At 37.7% G+C, this 15,390-nt stretch overlaps 1 protein-coding gene across 1 annotated transcript in view; it reads left to right on the top strand.

Annotated features, from left to right (window-relative positions):
• Nucleotides 1-15,390, top strand: part of ESR1 (estrogen receptor 1) — a 178,834-nt gene that overhangs the window by 88,419 nt on the left and 75,025 nt on the right. The window contains exon 4 of the mRNA XM_072333319.1: nt 11,010-11,200. Coding sequence (XP_072189420.1) covers nt 11,010-11,200 — 191 coding nt within the window. The remainder of the gene's footprint in view (nt 1-11,009; nt 11,201-15,390) is intronic.

The raw sequence follows: 15,390 nt of genomic DNA, 5'->3' as shown, positions 1-15,390 counted from the left end.
GTGTACTAAAAAGCACGACTTCAGGAGGTCCTTTATTTTATCAAGGTTTATTTTCCTGTGGCCCAGAAACCACTGATTTCTTTGTGGGCCTCCATGTGGCAATACCAGTGTTTTTACTTCAAAAAATTCATTTGAAAATAGAGAGTACCATTTAAAGTTACTTTCTAAGTTGAAAATGTTATTTTAAGGAAAAGAGCCATTTGAAATCATATATCATTTTAGTTTGGATTTTTTTGAAACAGTGTCCTGTGAACTGTAATGTGTTATACAATCTGCATTCTTATTTGATGTATCATAATGTGAGAGATATGTCCTTCAATCATTTTGCCCTAAAAATGTACCATTTAGTGTTCATTGTTGAAAGATTATTCTGGGAATTCCAAGAAGCTCTGGGTAATTGGCTAAACTGCAGTCTAATTGTGTGCATCTAAAATGTTTGGACAGAGGGCTTACCTAAGAATAAAAGGAACACTTGAACCCATGAAAACCCCATAAGGGCAAGGTGAAGGGAGATTTATGACTAATTCTTGTGTTTTTACTGGCATTTACCTTTGAAATAGTCTGGTGGCAAGTGTAGTAATCTGACAGCATTTCCTGAAACACCCTTTTCTAGTCTACTGAGTGCATTTAACCTTCTTCCTTCAGATGGTAGGATTGTGCTAGTTTATTTGGAAATTGGAAAGAAAATGAAAAATAAGTGTAGTTACCGAGCAATTCTGAAGAAAGTTCAGTAGGAACAGTGAAATGCAGAGAAAAAAAATTGTTCTGGATGTTGTATTACATTCCTATATGAAAGACTGAACTTCAGCTTTTTCATAAAAACCATATTTCAATTCTAAGAATGATGTAAGAAATGCAGTAGTACAAGTTCGCAGCTTAGTCTTTAATAGAGATAAGGGTAACCAGATATTTCTGTAAGTGTGAAGGCTGCAGAGGATATACACCAGACATATTCAGCTGGAGCTGGCTTTTTTTTTTTTTTTTTTTTTTTTTCCCCATACTTCCAGCTTTTCAAACATATTTCATTCTTCAGATTGTTTACACTAAGATTTGTCCTTTCCCTCTCAGACCTTTTGCCCATCTGGCTCTCATCTTTGACATACTTCTGGTCATAGCTGATTTCCACACTCAGCCTCCTGTCTCTTCTGTCCCCAGAGCCACTCTGCCACACACCAGCTCAGTACTGCTTCCAGAAAATCAGATCTGTGCAGTGCCCACAGGCACTCTGTCTGTCAGCAGCTTCTCCATCAAGTCTGGCATGCTTTTAGGCACTGGATAAAGATATTGCCTCAGATTATGTGACTCCTCATACACCAGAGTCTGTGAGGTTGCCTGACTGAATGCAAGACAATGTCAGAGACAGCTCCCAGATCAAACTGCCAGGAGGTAGAACGGGCAGAGAAACCCTGAGCAAGTTGGCTGATTATTAATTTGGATCTTGAGGCTGTGTACCAAAATGTTCATTTCACAGGTACTGTTTATTTCTCCTAAAAAAGCGGGAGGACATCCAGTGATCACAAATTAAAAGCATACAGCAAAATAGTACTGTTCATTTTTAAATAGGCAGATGGTATCTGACAATGGTAGAGGTAGCAGAAATCTGTAAATGGACCACTTGAGATTTAAGTGTGTAAGAAAGAGAACTCTTCTAAAGCTGTTTACTGGATTAGAAGTTGAAGCATTAAACATTTCTGAAATCATTCAGGGTCAGTACAGCCCCCAGCCTTTAGGAAGGAGAAATCTATTGTAAAAGTGTAACAACTGAGGAATTACTGACTAGGGAAAAGGATTGTGAGATAGTATCTAAAGGGTTAAACTAAATGCAACAGAGTATTAATATACAGCAAAGGCAATTTTTTTTTTTTTTGAAGACTGAAAGGGTTGAAGAGAGAAGTATGCTGTTTTAGGATAAACTAGCAAAGCCTAATTCAGAGTTTCATTCAGTGGATAAGAGCAGTGAGAAGATGGGAGAATTAGGAGAATTTGTGGAGAGAAGACTGGAGTTTGAGATGTGGCAGGAGTGCTACAGAGGGAAGATTTGATTGAGGGGACTGTGACTGTGTTACTCTCCAGGCTAAATGGAAATAGCTGAGGAGGAATGAGTTTCAAGTTCCAGCAGAGAATGATGTAGGCTAGACATTTGGTCATGAAGCACCAGACAGACATAGAGAGAGCCTTCTTCATCAGAAGTGTAGTCAGGGAAAGTTAAAACAAGGAGACCTATGAGGCAGGTCTAGTCTTTTAAGGGATATTCCATCCCCTGTTTAGCAAAGCTGAACTTTGTATTTTAGTATACAAGTATACAGGGATTGCAAGATATGCAATTTCAGTAGATCTATTTATGTTGTTTTCACATCGAGGCCACAGTGTAATTTGACGAGTGGTAGAGTTTGTAGTAACTTTAGCATGTGTTTAAAGCTGTAGAAATGTCTATTTGAACACATCTGTAGAGGTTGGTTTTTTTTCTTCTTTTTTTCTTTTTTGTTTTATATTATATACATGCTTATTTCTTTGTGTTTAGCCTTCAGAAAAGAGGACTGAGAGGGGACCTGATCCAGTTCTATAAATATCTGAGGTGTGGGGGGCAAAGTGGTGAGGCCAGGCTCTTTTCAGCAGTGTGTGGAGACAGGACAAGGGGAAACGGCCAGAAACTGGAGCATAGGAAGTTCCACATGAATGTGCACAAGAACTTCTTTACGGTGAGGGTGATGGAGCACTGGAACAGGCTGCCCAGGGGGGTTGTGGAGTCTCCTTCTCTGGAGATACTCGAGACCTGCCTGGATGCCTACCTGTGCGACCTGGTGTAGGGAACCTGCTTTGGCAGGGGGTTGGACTCGATGATCTCTGAAGGTCCCTTCCCACCCCTACAATTATGTGATTCTGTGTTTATCACATACTGTGGCTATTATGACATCTCTCTTGGTTCTTCAGAGGTATGGTTCTAGTATTCATTTTACCCCATGGGCAGTGTCCCAGTGCCTAGACTCTTAGGACTCCAGTGGTATACACGCTTGCACTGTAACAGATGCAGCCCCAGTCCAGAGAAGAAAATATGGAAGTGCAAGTCACATAATACAAGGCTCTATATGTAAGTGAAATTTCATAGTTTTAAAGCTATCATAGAGATTAAAAAACAAACAAACAAACAAAACACACCAACCCAAAACTTTAAATGTTTAAATTCTGTTTGGACTGACTTGTAACATTTTAGTTTTACTTCTAGGTACTTCATAGCATTTATAATGAACTGTTCATCATGTAATTTCAGAAATTTTAAGTTCAGCTTTGGTAAAAATCGATACAATTTTGTTTTCTTTATGCTTGATGAGATACATATGATTATAATGATACTAAGGTCCCTCAATTGTTTTTAAATTGAAAATCTCAACTTGTGTTTGTGGAACATGTGAGGTGGGTCAAAGGAAAGTAGGACTGAATGTTAAGATTAATAGGAACTAAGTAGCCATGGCAGATTGGGTTGAGAGCATACAGACTGAAGAATGGAACCTACCAGCCTGAGACACAAAGAATATAAAGAGAGCTTTTTCATGAGTAGTCTGTGGGGAGAGAAGTAGCTTGGGAGTGTCACTCCAGGCACCAGAATTTGTTCTTTCTGGACAAGGAAGTTGAGACTGGAAGGAGTAGGTGAAGTTGAATGTAAGAATGGGCTGAGTAGATAAAGTGAGAATACTTGAAAAAGAACAACTGCTGGGCATGGTTGTTGGCAAAATTTACTATATTTTATTTCTTCTATTGTGAAGTAGTGACTTGGAGTGTCACTATCTACAGCTGTTAACAAGTATCACCAACATCCTTCTTCTGCAATGCTCAGGTAGGGACTGAGAGTCCTCTCTTGCTGTTGTTGCCTCCTGCATTTAAGGAAAGCGCACCAGTATGTTCCAGGCCAGCTCTCCATGACTATATTTATAGCCTCATTTATATGAGGCTAAAGATAAGAATTTTGTTTAGCTAAGCATTCTTTTCAGAAGGTGAGAAGCTGCATGTGGCAAAACAGTTTGCAAGAGGTATTCTTAATAAGCCTAAAATAAACATAAAGTTTGGTGATTTGTGCGAAGCTTTTTGCTTCCACTTTCTAATGTAATTATTATTATAATGATAATTTTTTAACTTATGGGATCATCATAAGACAACTTCTGCCTCAGTATATGAACATGAACAAATCTGCAATGTCTTATTCATATAGTGAAATATGACACTAAATTCTCTATGACTGTAATTTCTCACAACTACTGCCAAATCGGAATGAGGCAAACTCAAAGAAGTATTACATGAAGGCAGTTGATTGCTGAACTTAAGAACTGAATTCTCTAATTGTCGCAAATACTTCTGTGAAGTTCAGAAATCTTTTAAATCTAAGTCTTCACAATTAGTCTTATGTTGTATTGTAATATTCTTTGTGCTGAACAGAAGTACTGCAGTCTGGTTTACTTAAGTGTTGAACATTTACCCGTGCAGTTGCAGGCAAGAGAAGTAGCATTCTGAACATATAAAATGCTATTTAATGGTGGGTACTTAAAAACTCAGGTTTGAATATGACTTTGTATATTCTTTTGCCCTTAATCCCTCATTTTTCATCCTTTTGACTCAGTTAGAAAAACATACATTCGTTAACATTTGTCAACTACTCAAATGCTATACTCTCATGGCAATACTGAAAGAAAATTAATTCTGATGATAAAGTTGTATTCAGCTAGTGTGTTGTTAGCAGTGAGCCAGACACTGAGCAGTTAGGGAAAAAACAAAACAAAACAAAGACAGAATAGCTGCTCATTTAATAAATTCTGTCTTCTGTGGATTGATGAGCTGTTGCTCTGTGGAAAGTATTTTCCTACAACTAAATATGCATATGTGCAGGAAAAAACAACAAAAATTCAGGCTGTGTTTGCAAGGTGCAGTTCAACCATATAATATATTTTAAATCCTAATCTTCCTTTAATATATGTTGCCATATATATATATATATATATATATATGTTGACAGGACACTGAGGTGCTGGAACAGGTCCAAAGAAGGGCAACAAAGCATGCAAAGGTGTTGGAGAATAAACCCTGTGAGGATCAACTGAAGGAACTGGGGCTGTTTAGTCTGGGGAAGAGGAGGCTGAGGGGAGACCTTATTGCTTTCTTCAAAGACCTGAAAGATGCTTACAGTGAGAGTGGGGTTGGTCTCTTCTCACTGGTGACAGGTGATGAGGGGAAATGGCTGAAAATTGTGCCAGGGTAAGGTTAGGTTGGATATCAGGAAGCACTTCTTAACAGAGAGGGTTGTTAAGCATTGCAATAGGCTCCCCAGGGAGGTGGTTGAGTCACTGTCCCTGGATGGGACGGCTGGATGTGGTACTCATGGACATGATTTAGTGCAGGGCTGTTAGAAGTAGTATGGTTAGGTTGTGTTTGGACTCGATGATCTTTTGCTGCTGGTTCCTGTATCTGTTGCTAGAATCCATCTTCACTGTGGCCTAATTTAGGACCACCTCCTAGGGTTCTGCCTAACTTAAAATATACTGTGAATTTATCTGCATGTAGCACTGCTCTCTCTCCATTGTCAAGTTGTATTTAGCTAAATTACAACCATGATCATTTAGGGATATTTGTTTAAAGCAACCATTTTCATTTGGATAGTATACACTTTGTTTTCCACATTCAATGGATCTACTTTCTGAGAGTACATTTTTGAGGCACTTAATGTGCTTAGCAATTTTCTGTTTGTATACTTGTATGTTCCTACTGCACTACTTCTCCTTGAGATATTTTTGAAGTATTTTCAATTTTATTCTGGATAAATAATATTTTATAAATATTTTACACCATATGGCATATGGTGTAAAATAAACAGCAAATTAATTAGTTTCATATTGAATAGCACACTTCACAGACTAGGCCCATTGCATGGAAAGCTTTATCCCTGCTAGACCTTGGTTTCATTTAAAAGGAATGTTGTTTCTGAGGCTCTTTACACTGAAAAGTTCCAACCATTCTGTTAAAAAAAATATTAGGGGCTGCGAATTCTCGTACTAAATACACAGTCTTTCTCAAGGTGTCTCCTTTAACTTCTCAGAAATGTTTCCCCTTAACCTTTCCTTCCTTTGAAATCTCTTTATTTTAGGTAAAATGGATTGTGAATAAATTGGGCCTTACCTCACTTTTGGCTGGACTGTGCACTGTGGGTTCGTTAAATTTGTCCAGCCTGCCAATCAGCGTTATGACATAAGAATATAATTTACATTACATAACTGTAATTCCTTCATATACAGATTACTTTTGCCTCATAGTCAACATGAGATTAAAGATCTCTGGACTGCTTTATATTTTCAGATGGCCAGCAAATGTCGAAAATGTTTGGGGCTCTTCAACCTGGAGAGGAGAAGGCTCGGAGGAGACATAGTGGCCTTCCAGTACTTGAAGGGGCCCTACAGGAAAACCAGGGAGGGACTTTTTATAAGAGCATGTAGCAACAGGACAAGGGGAAATGGTTTTAAACTGGAAGAGGGTAGATTTAGGCTTGATGTTAGGAACAAATTCTGTACTGTGAGGTTGGTGAGACACTGGAACAGGTTGCCCAGAGTGGTTGTGAATGCCGCCTCCCTGGAAGCATTCAGGGCCAGGCTGGATGGAGCTTTGAGCAACCTGGTCTAGAGGGAGGTGTCCCTGCCTATAGCAGGAGGGCTGGAATTAGATGATCTTAAAGGCTCCTTCCAACCCAAACAATTCTATGATTCCATTCTATGGTTCTCTGAAAACAGAGGTGTTTTGTTTGCTAACAAATTTACTGAAGAACAGATTCAGTGGACATAAGTGGTAAATATGAGTGTAGAATACTGCTTGTCCTGCATTTTAAGTTCCAAATCACTTTCAATCTTATATGTCTGCTGTATTATTATATTTGGAAAAGAGCAGTAAATCATGTGTTCCTTGAGGTTTTTTTGCTCTCTAATCTATTTTGTTTCACTGGGGGCCTTGGAGGAAGGTCTTTATCTGGGGTTTTCTTTTTTTTTTTTTTGATATGTGTTTCTCTTTGGTAAAAATAGTTGACAAGAACTTTTGGTCTTTCTTTTGTTATTGTTTGCACAGATTACAAAGGAAATTGTGAAAAGGTTTTGCTATTGTATTTTGGGTAGGATAGTCTTGCCAACGTTATTAAAATTGGGTTAGGTTGTTGCATGATGTTCTCCAGAAGGCTAACCATTGAAACCTAAGTGAAAACTGGATGAAGAGCAGAATGTTATTCTATGTCAGATACAGCATCGGTGGTCTGTGACATGCACAAACTGGCAGATGACTTATGGATGAAACATGAGATGTTATTTTCTTCTCGCAAACTCTGCATTAGTGAGATCCTCTTTTTCCAAAGGACTGCTTCCTTGCATCTTGTAAAAAGTACTATGGTTGTGATAATGCAAAGTTTATTTATTACCCGATTCCATTGCCATGGTATAAATGGAAAAGGTTGGTGACTGTTATTCCTTTTGAGGATTGGGTTGGAGACATTCTATTTTCTCTTCCCACTGTGGTTCACAAGGCCTCAGTGTGATTGTTCTGTAAGGCCAGTGTTCAAAAGTTTGCCTGACGTGGTGCTTGAGTGACTCTGATTTCATCTGTGTAGGGAGGTAGAAGCTGGCAAGGACCTTTGGATTCATTTTGTTTGGTGAAGGTCTGTACAAAAGATTCATAGTGGACTTTCAATATAATAAATTTGTGAGCAGAAAGACAAAGATGATCTAAGTAAGTAAAACACAAAATGCAGGTGCGTTATTGGCAGGTGTCTCTCTCCAATTTAGGAGAGAGGCAAGGTTCTTTTGATAAGTTGTGCCCGGCGTGAGATTAAGAAGAAAAACATTCAAATGTTAATCCGACCAGTTTATTAGAAATAATAGACAGCTGAGGGGATGGGGAAGGGAGAGCGGTGAATATCAAAATTAGGGTGCTGGGGACGGGAAAGCGGGCGATAGGAAAGGTGGAAAAAGGCAAGAATGATGTAAAGGCAGGGAAAGTCACTCCTGGATGCAGCAGCGTCCTGTTGCACATTGTTTCATTGGTCCGGGGAAAAACAAGTGTAGGGGAGAGCAGCAGCAGAGTGGCAGGCCGCAAGCAGCAGATTGGTGCAGCACAGAGCAGGCAGTGGAAAGAGCAGCGGGGTCTCAGGGAACAGCGTGGTCTCACGAAACAGAGTCTCGAGCAGTGAGGTCTCGCGGAGCAAGCCCAGGTGAATCCATTGGCAGCAGCAGGACAACGATGGAGGAATCTGAGGCCAGATACCTAGTTCTTCAGCATGCAGGCATCTTCTTCAGCATGCAGGCTTTCACGTAGTGAGGCATCTGATCTCAGAAAACCTCCTTGTTCATGAAGTGAGGCATCTGATGTCAGAAAACCTCCTTGTTCACGAGGTGAGGCATCTGATGTCAGAAAACCTCCTTGTTCACGAAGTGAGGCATCTGATGTCAGAAAACCTCCTTGTTCACGAGGTGAGGCATCTGATGTCAGAAAACCTAAACCCATGGTTTGTCCATGCTCTTTTTATCCTACTTCTTCCCAGCCTACGTGACATTCCAGGGAGGCTTGGGTCAGAGTCATGTGAGTACCTCGGAGATGGCCATCTTCCTTGAGATAAGCTCACACAAAAAGACCACTTTAGGGCCATTCATCTGCAGCTTATCTCTCTCTCATTGCCCCTGGACTTGTCCATCACCCTCAGACAAAGGATTTCTCATCCCCTGCCCAGGGCTTGCCTGGACTTGTCCATTTCAGCAAACTTTTGAGACAATAGTGTAAAAAAGCATGGCCTCTTACAGCAGGCATGAGTAACACATGACTAACACAATTGTGTTAGTCTCTTGTCTTTCTGGGGATCCCTTTCACCACTGATCCTCTGTGTATCTGTAGGAAGCAAACCTTCAGATTTTACCTTTGTGTGTGTGTGAGTGTGTGAAATTTCTTATCCATTCTAGAGAGGAGAAGCTTTTCTATCTGTTTGTTGCAGGCAATTCTTCAGTCGTTTCTTATTTTCTTATTTTTTAGTAAAAATGTACATGTGAGTCTAATCTTGATCTGAGCAAAAATAAATATTTTGAAAAGGTGAAAATTTGATTAAATGATCTAGCTGCAAGCTAGAAGGAACAGGATGGCAAAGATATGAAACAGTAACTGATCAGTTCTCAATAGATAAAGATAATGTTAATTAAATGAGACACTGAGACAAAGAAAAATTCAGGACTCGAATAAGAAAAATATCTAGGTTTGGCAGATTTGAATAGGTGCTTAGGAGTATCGTATATGTATTGCACAGTGATACATAAAAGATACTGTTTTTGTATTTTCCTGCTTTAACATCTGAAATAGGAAATGATTTCTTTTTTTTCCTAGTTTGGCAAATTCACACTTTCAGAATTCTGACACATTGTGGTTTTCACACATCCCTTAAAAAACAGTTGTGCCACATCAGAACTTCACCATTTGCATTTTTTTTCTGTCTTGCATAGATCCTAATGAAAATAAAAGAACATCAAAAATAAGTTTTCAAAATTAACTGGTATATAAGGCTTGGGAAAGAACTTTGAGTTTAAAAGATGCAGCTTTCCTGAATGATGCCAGTAACAGCTGTAAGGTCTCACAGGGCAAATCACTCTGTTTCTTCAATAACTGTTATTCATTCAATGTTGTTCAATGAAAATGTGTCATATTCTGGGACAGAAAGTATATATAAGGTGGGACAGAAGGTATTTATTTGGGGGGTGGTTGGCAGCACATGTGAGAGTGCTTGAGTGATTTTGGCTGACATAAAGCTTTTGGGAATTCAAGTTGGACTGTAGCAGGAGGTGCTGGGGAATTTTGCCTAGATGAAAGGGAACAGTTGAGTATAGTAGTAATCAGAAAGCTGTAAAGGAGTACTGGTTTGGAGCAGGAGGGGCTGTTGGTGCCAGATGTGTATTGCACTGAAGAAGGTAATGTGACAAATATGGGTATATAAGGAGAAATCTGAAAAAGACCCCCACATTTCCTCGGTTCAAAAACCAGGATATTTTGAGAAAAAGTTAGGACTTGGGAGAGATGAGCCACCTGTAAACTAAACAGTTATTAAAAAATGCATGCTAAGCGGGTAGTAATGTAAACAGTAGTATACTTCATGCTTTAACTTGTATGATGTTGCCACACTGAATTGGATTCTTCATCCAAACAATTTATAGACTATTATTGAATAGTGTGTTCATAGTATCATAGTATCATAGTATTGTGCGAGTTGGAAGGGACCTTAGAGATCATCGAGTCCAACTCCCGGGATTCGAGCCCTCTGTGTAGCAGAGCGGCACTTCTACCCCCTGCTCCACAGGGGGGGATTCGAACCCGGGCCCCCTGGTGTTGCAAACGGGAATTCTACCGCTGCGCCACCGGAGGTGTTGTGTGAGACTGTTTACCTTCTAGGAGTAACTTCAGAGATCACTGCTGTTTCACTTGTTATTTTCACATCCTCTCATCTCTGAATCTTATTTATCAAGCCTACAGCAATGAGCTGTAATAACCTCTTATCAAATGTGAATTAATTGCCATTTATGCTATAGATTTGTTCAGTTTTCATTTTTAGACTATTTATTGATAGTTCAGTAATGCTGTACCCTCTGGAAAGGAGAAGAAAATTAGTTAGTTAGTTAGTTTGTTTGTTTTTTGGTACAACTTTGTAATATCTTTAGAAAAACTGAATACTTTATTGAATAGCTTTTTAATTTTTCAAGGTACAATGCTTGGTAACATCAGATTAATTTGTGAAGAATTGTGAATAATATCTCAGTATTTAATGATTTCTACACTTCTCCAATTAGAACCAATTAGAAAGCAAGGGACAAAGTCAGGTTTTTTTTCTGTCTGTTCAAAATCTAGATCTTTGAAACTCTAGATCTTCTAAAATAGATCTGCTCTTCATTCTTAGTCCTTAGTAGTGGATGAGACTTAACAATGTTGAAATATTTGTTTTTCCTTTGTTTTTCTTCTGCTAACAGGCCAAGCTCTGATAATAGGCGCCACAGCATTCGAGAGAGGATGTCTAGTACCAATGAGAAAGGGAGTCTGTCCATGGAGTCCACCAAGGAGACCCGGTACTGTGCTGTGTGCAACGACTATGCTTCAGGCTACCATTATGGGGTCTGGTCTTGTGAGGGCTGCAAAGCTTTTTTCAAAAGAAGTATTCAAGGTAATAAGCTGCTCAAGTGAATTGCCTTAACATTTTACACCTGAGGAAGCTACTTGAAATTGCAGCCTGAGCCCAGGACAATAACATTTATTGAGATTTTGTTAGCACTAACTTTTCTCCTATGTATGCTTAGTTATGTATTTGGTGAATGCTTCTCACAGATATGTAATATATTGCTGTTTAGACCAAGATTAATGAGGGAAAAGCAAAGCCTCTCCATTCTTTTTGGTTTCTGTATGTCTGATTATGGAGTCAGTAAAAAATCTAATTCAAAAATCAGCGTTGGATCAGGATGACCATTTTTTTAGGTTATGCATGTCTTTTTTCTGTGATTAAGTTCCTATCCAAAATTTCTTTTTGAGAATTCACTGCCAGAATAAGATTAATTCAAATTTATTGATTTCTTAATCTTAATTTAGTGCTCTTTTAGCAGAATAGTTCAACCCAAATCTCAGCTACTTGAAGATGTGAGATATCTTTTAAGAGCCAGTGTTTGAAAGGAATGTGTCCTGGATGAAATGATATTTATATTTGCCTGCAAAGCAGAGCTTTGAACTATACACAGTGGTATATTTCCCAGCTGTCTCATGACTGAAAGTATACTGTGCAAAATGTCCACTGGATTAGAGGGCATCTAACAGAAACAATGTAATTACTATGACCAAGATAATTATTTGTTATAATGCCTGTCACTCTGTGGGATGACTAAGTTTTTTCCTCTGTTTAACACACATACACACAGAGAAAAGTGTAGGGACTAAGTATGCTTCTACTAAAAATTGTATTCAGTATCTCTGGGAATAAAAATGAAACACAGAAAGAGAAAACCAGCAAAATGTTGTGAGTTAGGCAGGTTTCTATAGTTTTTTACATCTCTGGGTGATATTTGCATACAGAAATTCCTGTTGCTCTTTTTATGAAGAAAACATAGCAAGAAGCAGTTTTTGCCTTGTATCAAGCAATAGGTGTGAATATTACCTGTCTTGTTGCAAGACTGCCACTGAGTTAAATAAGATTTGCAGCATTCCTCTCCAGAACTTTTCTCCACTTAAAGAAGAAAGTGAAATACTGGCTTTGGAGTAAACACTGATAAATTGAATGCCAGTGATTAGTTAGCAGTTACCAGTATTTCTGCTTTTGAAACTTCTTCTAAATGGTTTGTAGAAAAGAGAGTAGTTACAACAGAGGATGATAATAAGAGAGACTGGGTGGAGAAAGAGTGAAGTGCTTTTCTCTTAACATCAGAAGGACATATTTAATAGTAAGGTAAGGAGAACAGCTCCATAATTTGGATTTTTTTCATTATGAATTCCCTGACTGAATCTGAATAATGTAGAATTTTGAAATTCTGTCCTTGCACTTGAATTGAACTAAGCCACCTTACCCATAACACATTAGTTTTTAATGCCTTCCTTGTTTCCTATTTTATTATTATCATTTTTAACAATACTAAATAGGCAGGAAATAATTGTTGCATCTCTTACCTGTGTGACTTGGTCTTGGGTGATCCAGCAACAAAACGAAAATTGAAAGATTTAGTTATGAAGTAACCACACATAGCAGATATTCAGCTTTTGGACATATGGATAAAGAAATTAATCTGACTCTTTCATTGAGTTCCATTTTTCTATATCAACACTTGTGTGATTCTGCCCTAGTTTCTTTGTAAATAAGTCTTCAAGTCCTCAACACCAGATCTATTGTTTGTTTATGCAATAATACACACTTTTAAGTAAATTCAGATCTTGCTTCTTTACATACACTTGATATAATTTTTAAGTAGTCAGTCATAGAATGTAAAGCTTAGGTTGTCGGTGTCCTATGAAATGGTTCTCTTAATCACTAACTCATGTTTGCTCTAATATAAGCCCACTCCTTGCATTTTCCCTTGTTGGTACAAAGCAGAATTATTGTAATGACCTTTTACATAGTTGTACTGTTATCATATCTTTCCTCAGTCTTCTATTTCTTTAGACTAAACAAATTCATTTCTTTCAGTAGAACATGTCTTCTAGACTTCTGATCCTATTTGTTACACTCCTCCATACTTCCTTCAGTTGATCCACATCTTCTTGGATGACAGCTGTCATAAGAAATGACATCCACTAATATCAAGACTAATATCAAGAAAATAGCTAAAGGATATGAGAACTTGTAAGACAGTTGTCATCATTTGGTCATAGAGAGATTAAAAGGCCTTTAAAATAGATTTTGAAGTCATAGATACCCAGTCTTGATAAACTAAGGGATATATATATATGTATATATATTCTTAAATTTTCTGCTGGATTTGGAAGAGACATTTGCTTTGGCAGTTGCACATTTTCACTGAACATGCATACAGTTTAAAGAAGTGACCAATTTTGAAACTGAGCATAGATGAGAAAACCTACCATTTACCTTGCCAGGTGGTAATAATTTTAAAGAGGTTGTGGTTAGGATATTTAGCAATAAATACTACGGAAGAGTAGAAGACTTCATGGGGTAAATATTGTTTAATCTGTATTGTATTTATGATGTGCATTCCTAAAAAAGGGACAAAAATTTCCTTGGAATCATATAATTAAACCACAGTGAGGTAAAGAGGACATTTTTGTATAAACATTTGTATCACTTGTATCACATTTTCAGCACATACTTCTATTGCTGTTTTAGTGTGTCTTTAAATGCAAGGGAACCACACTCTTCTATTTCCCAATACATATACTGATATATATAACTGGTCATTTTTATGGTTTTCATCAGTGATTTCATAGTAGAATTGCCAAAGCAAGGACTGATATTCTCAATGCATAATAGTAAAAATATTCCATGTTCTTAATGGAACCACAGGAAAAAAATGAGTGAGTACAGACACAAAAGCACTGTATGGGGTAATCAGTTTTCTTCACTATGTAATATTATCCTCAGTGGTATCAATCTTTGGATTATTTACCTGTGTAAGTTAACAACCAAAATTTTGAGAAAAATCACATGTACACTGGACTACACTGGACTGGAGATGGGTAGCTTCATTTTTATCCAGATAGTTTGAAATAGCTCTACAGATATTTTGTGAAATTTATCTACTAAATTATCTTTCTTTTCTGTCAAATGCTGAAAAGCTAGCCTGAATTAGTAATTGTCTTTCAATACCTCAACTGAAATTAGGTATTTTTATCAGTGCTCAATTATGTTTAAACAGCAGATGGTTGGTGAAAATCTCAGTTTCCTCTTGAATTTGCCAATGCCAGTTTGTTTCCTTAAGTCATAAAATAGATTTGGGGACTTTGGTTTGGGAAAGCATTGTGCAAGCTGCTATTAATGTATAAAGTTTTATGGGAGGAAAAAAATCATACGACAAACATACATCAACATCACTGTGTTGCTTGATGGTTGATATAAGAATACGTTATTCTTTGAACAGCATATGTTTCTTTTGGTAATGTAGGTGGTCAACTGATTGGAATCCAGAGGCATAACAAGCCATCACATCACAACACACTGTACTTCTCTATTAAAATATTTATTAATTTTCAAATCACAGGGGGCCAGTAGCTCATTAAGTCCACTCAATATAAACTTTATATGCTCTTTGTTTACAGAACCCAGTAGCTTAATGGAAGTAAATCTTTTATAACATTCCTAGCCTTGATCTGTAGACTCAAGAGCTTTCTTACAGTGACTGCTAGTTCTAGTGATTTGTCTTCCCATCTGCTAAAAAATTTCTTACTGATTTAGATAACTTTGTCTTTTAAAAAGCATCCACAAAACAGTCCAAAAAGTACCTAGTATAACTTCCCAATGGGAAGTTCTTATAACTTACGTTTTGTTCTTATAACTTAAGTTGTTATAGTCAAAAAATCATGGTATCTTAAGTGAGATTCAGTTCTTGAGTTGCTCACCATCTATCTTTCTGTTTGCTGAGTAACTTCCTTTGTCTTTAGGCCTTTTCTGATTCCCCCACAATAACCTCTTTAAAATCGAGAAAGCAGAATTGGATGAATTATTTCAGCGTTAACTTTACAAATGCTATTTACAAATGAAAAATTCCCTTGTGACTCACACATTCTTTTCCCCTCTTTCTAACTCTCTTGTTATTTATATAGCCACCAAAGGGGAAACAAACAGGAAGGAATTACTCTTAACATCTCTGAGCAGAGTCCAACAAATGCCTGTGTTTATTGGTCTGAGGACCTGCAGAGGGAGAA

This window comes from Excalfactoria chinensis, chromosome 3 (genome assembly GCF_039878825.1).
Source record: "Excalfactoria chinensis isolate bCotChi1 chromosome 3, bCotChi1.hap2, whole genome shotgun sequence".
In the NCBI taxonomy this organism is placed as follows: Eukaryota; Metazoa; Chordata; class Aves; order Galliformes; family Phasianidae; genus Excalfactoria; species Excalfactoria chinensis.
This window is presented reverse-complemented; position numbering and strand designations above follow the sequence as displayed.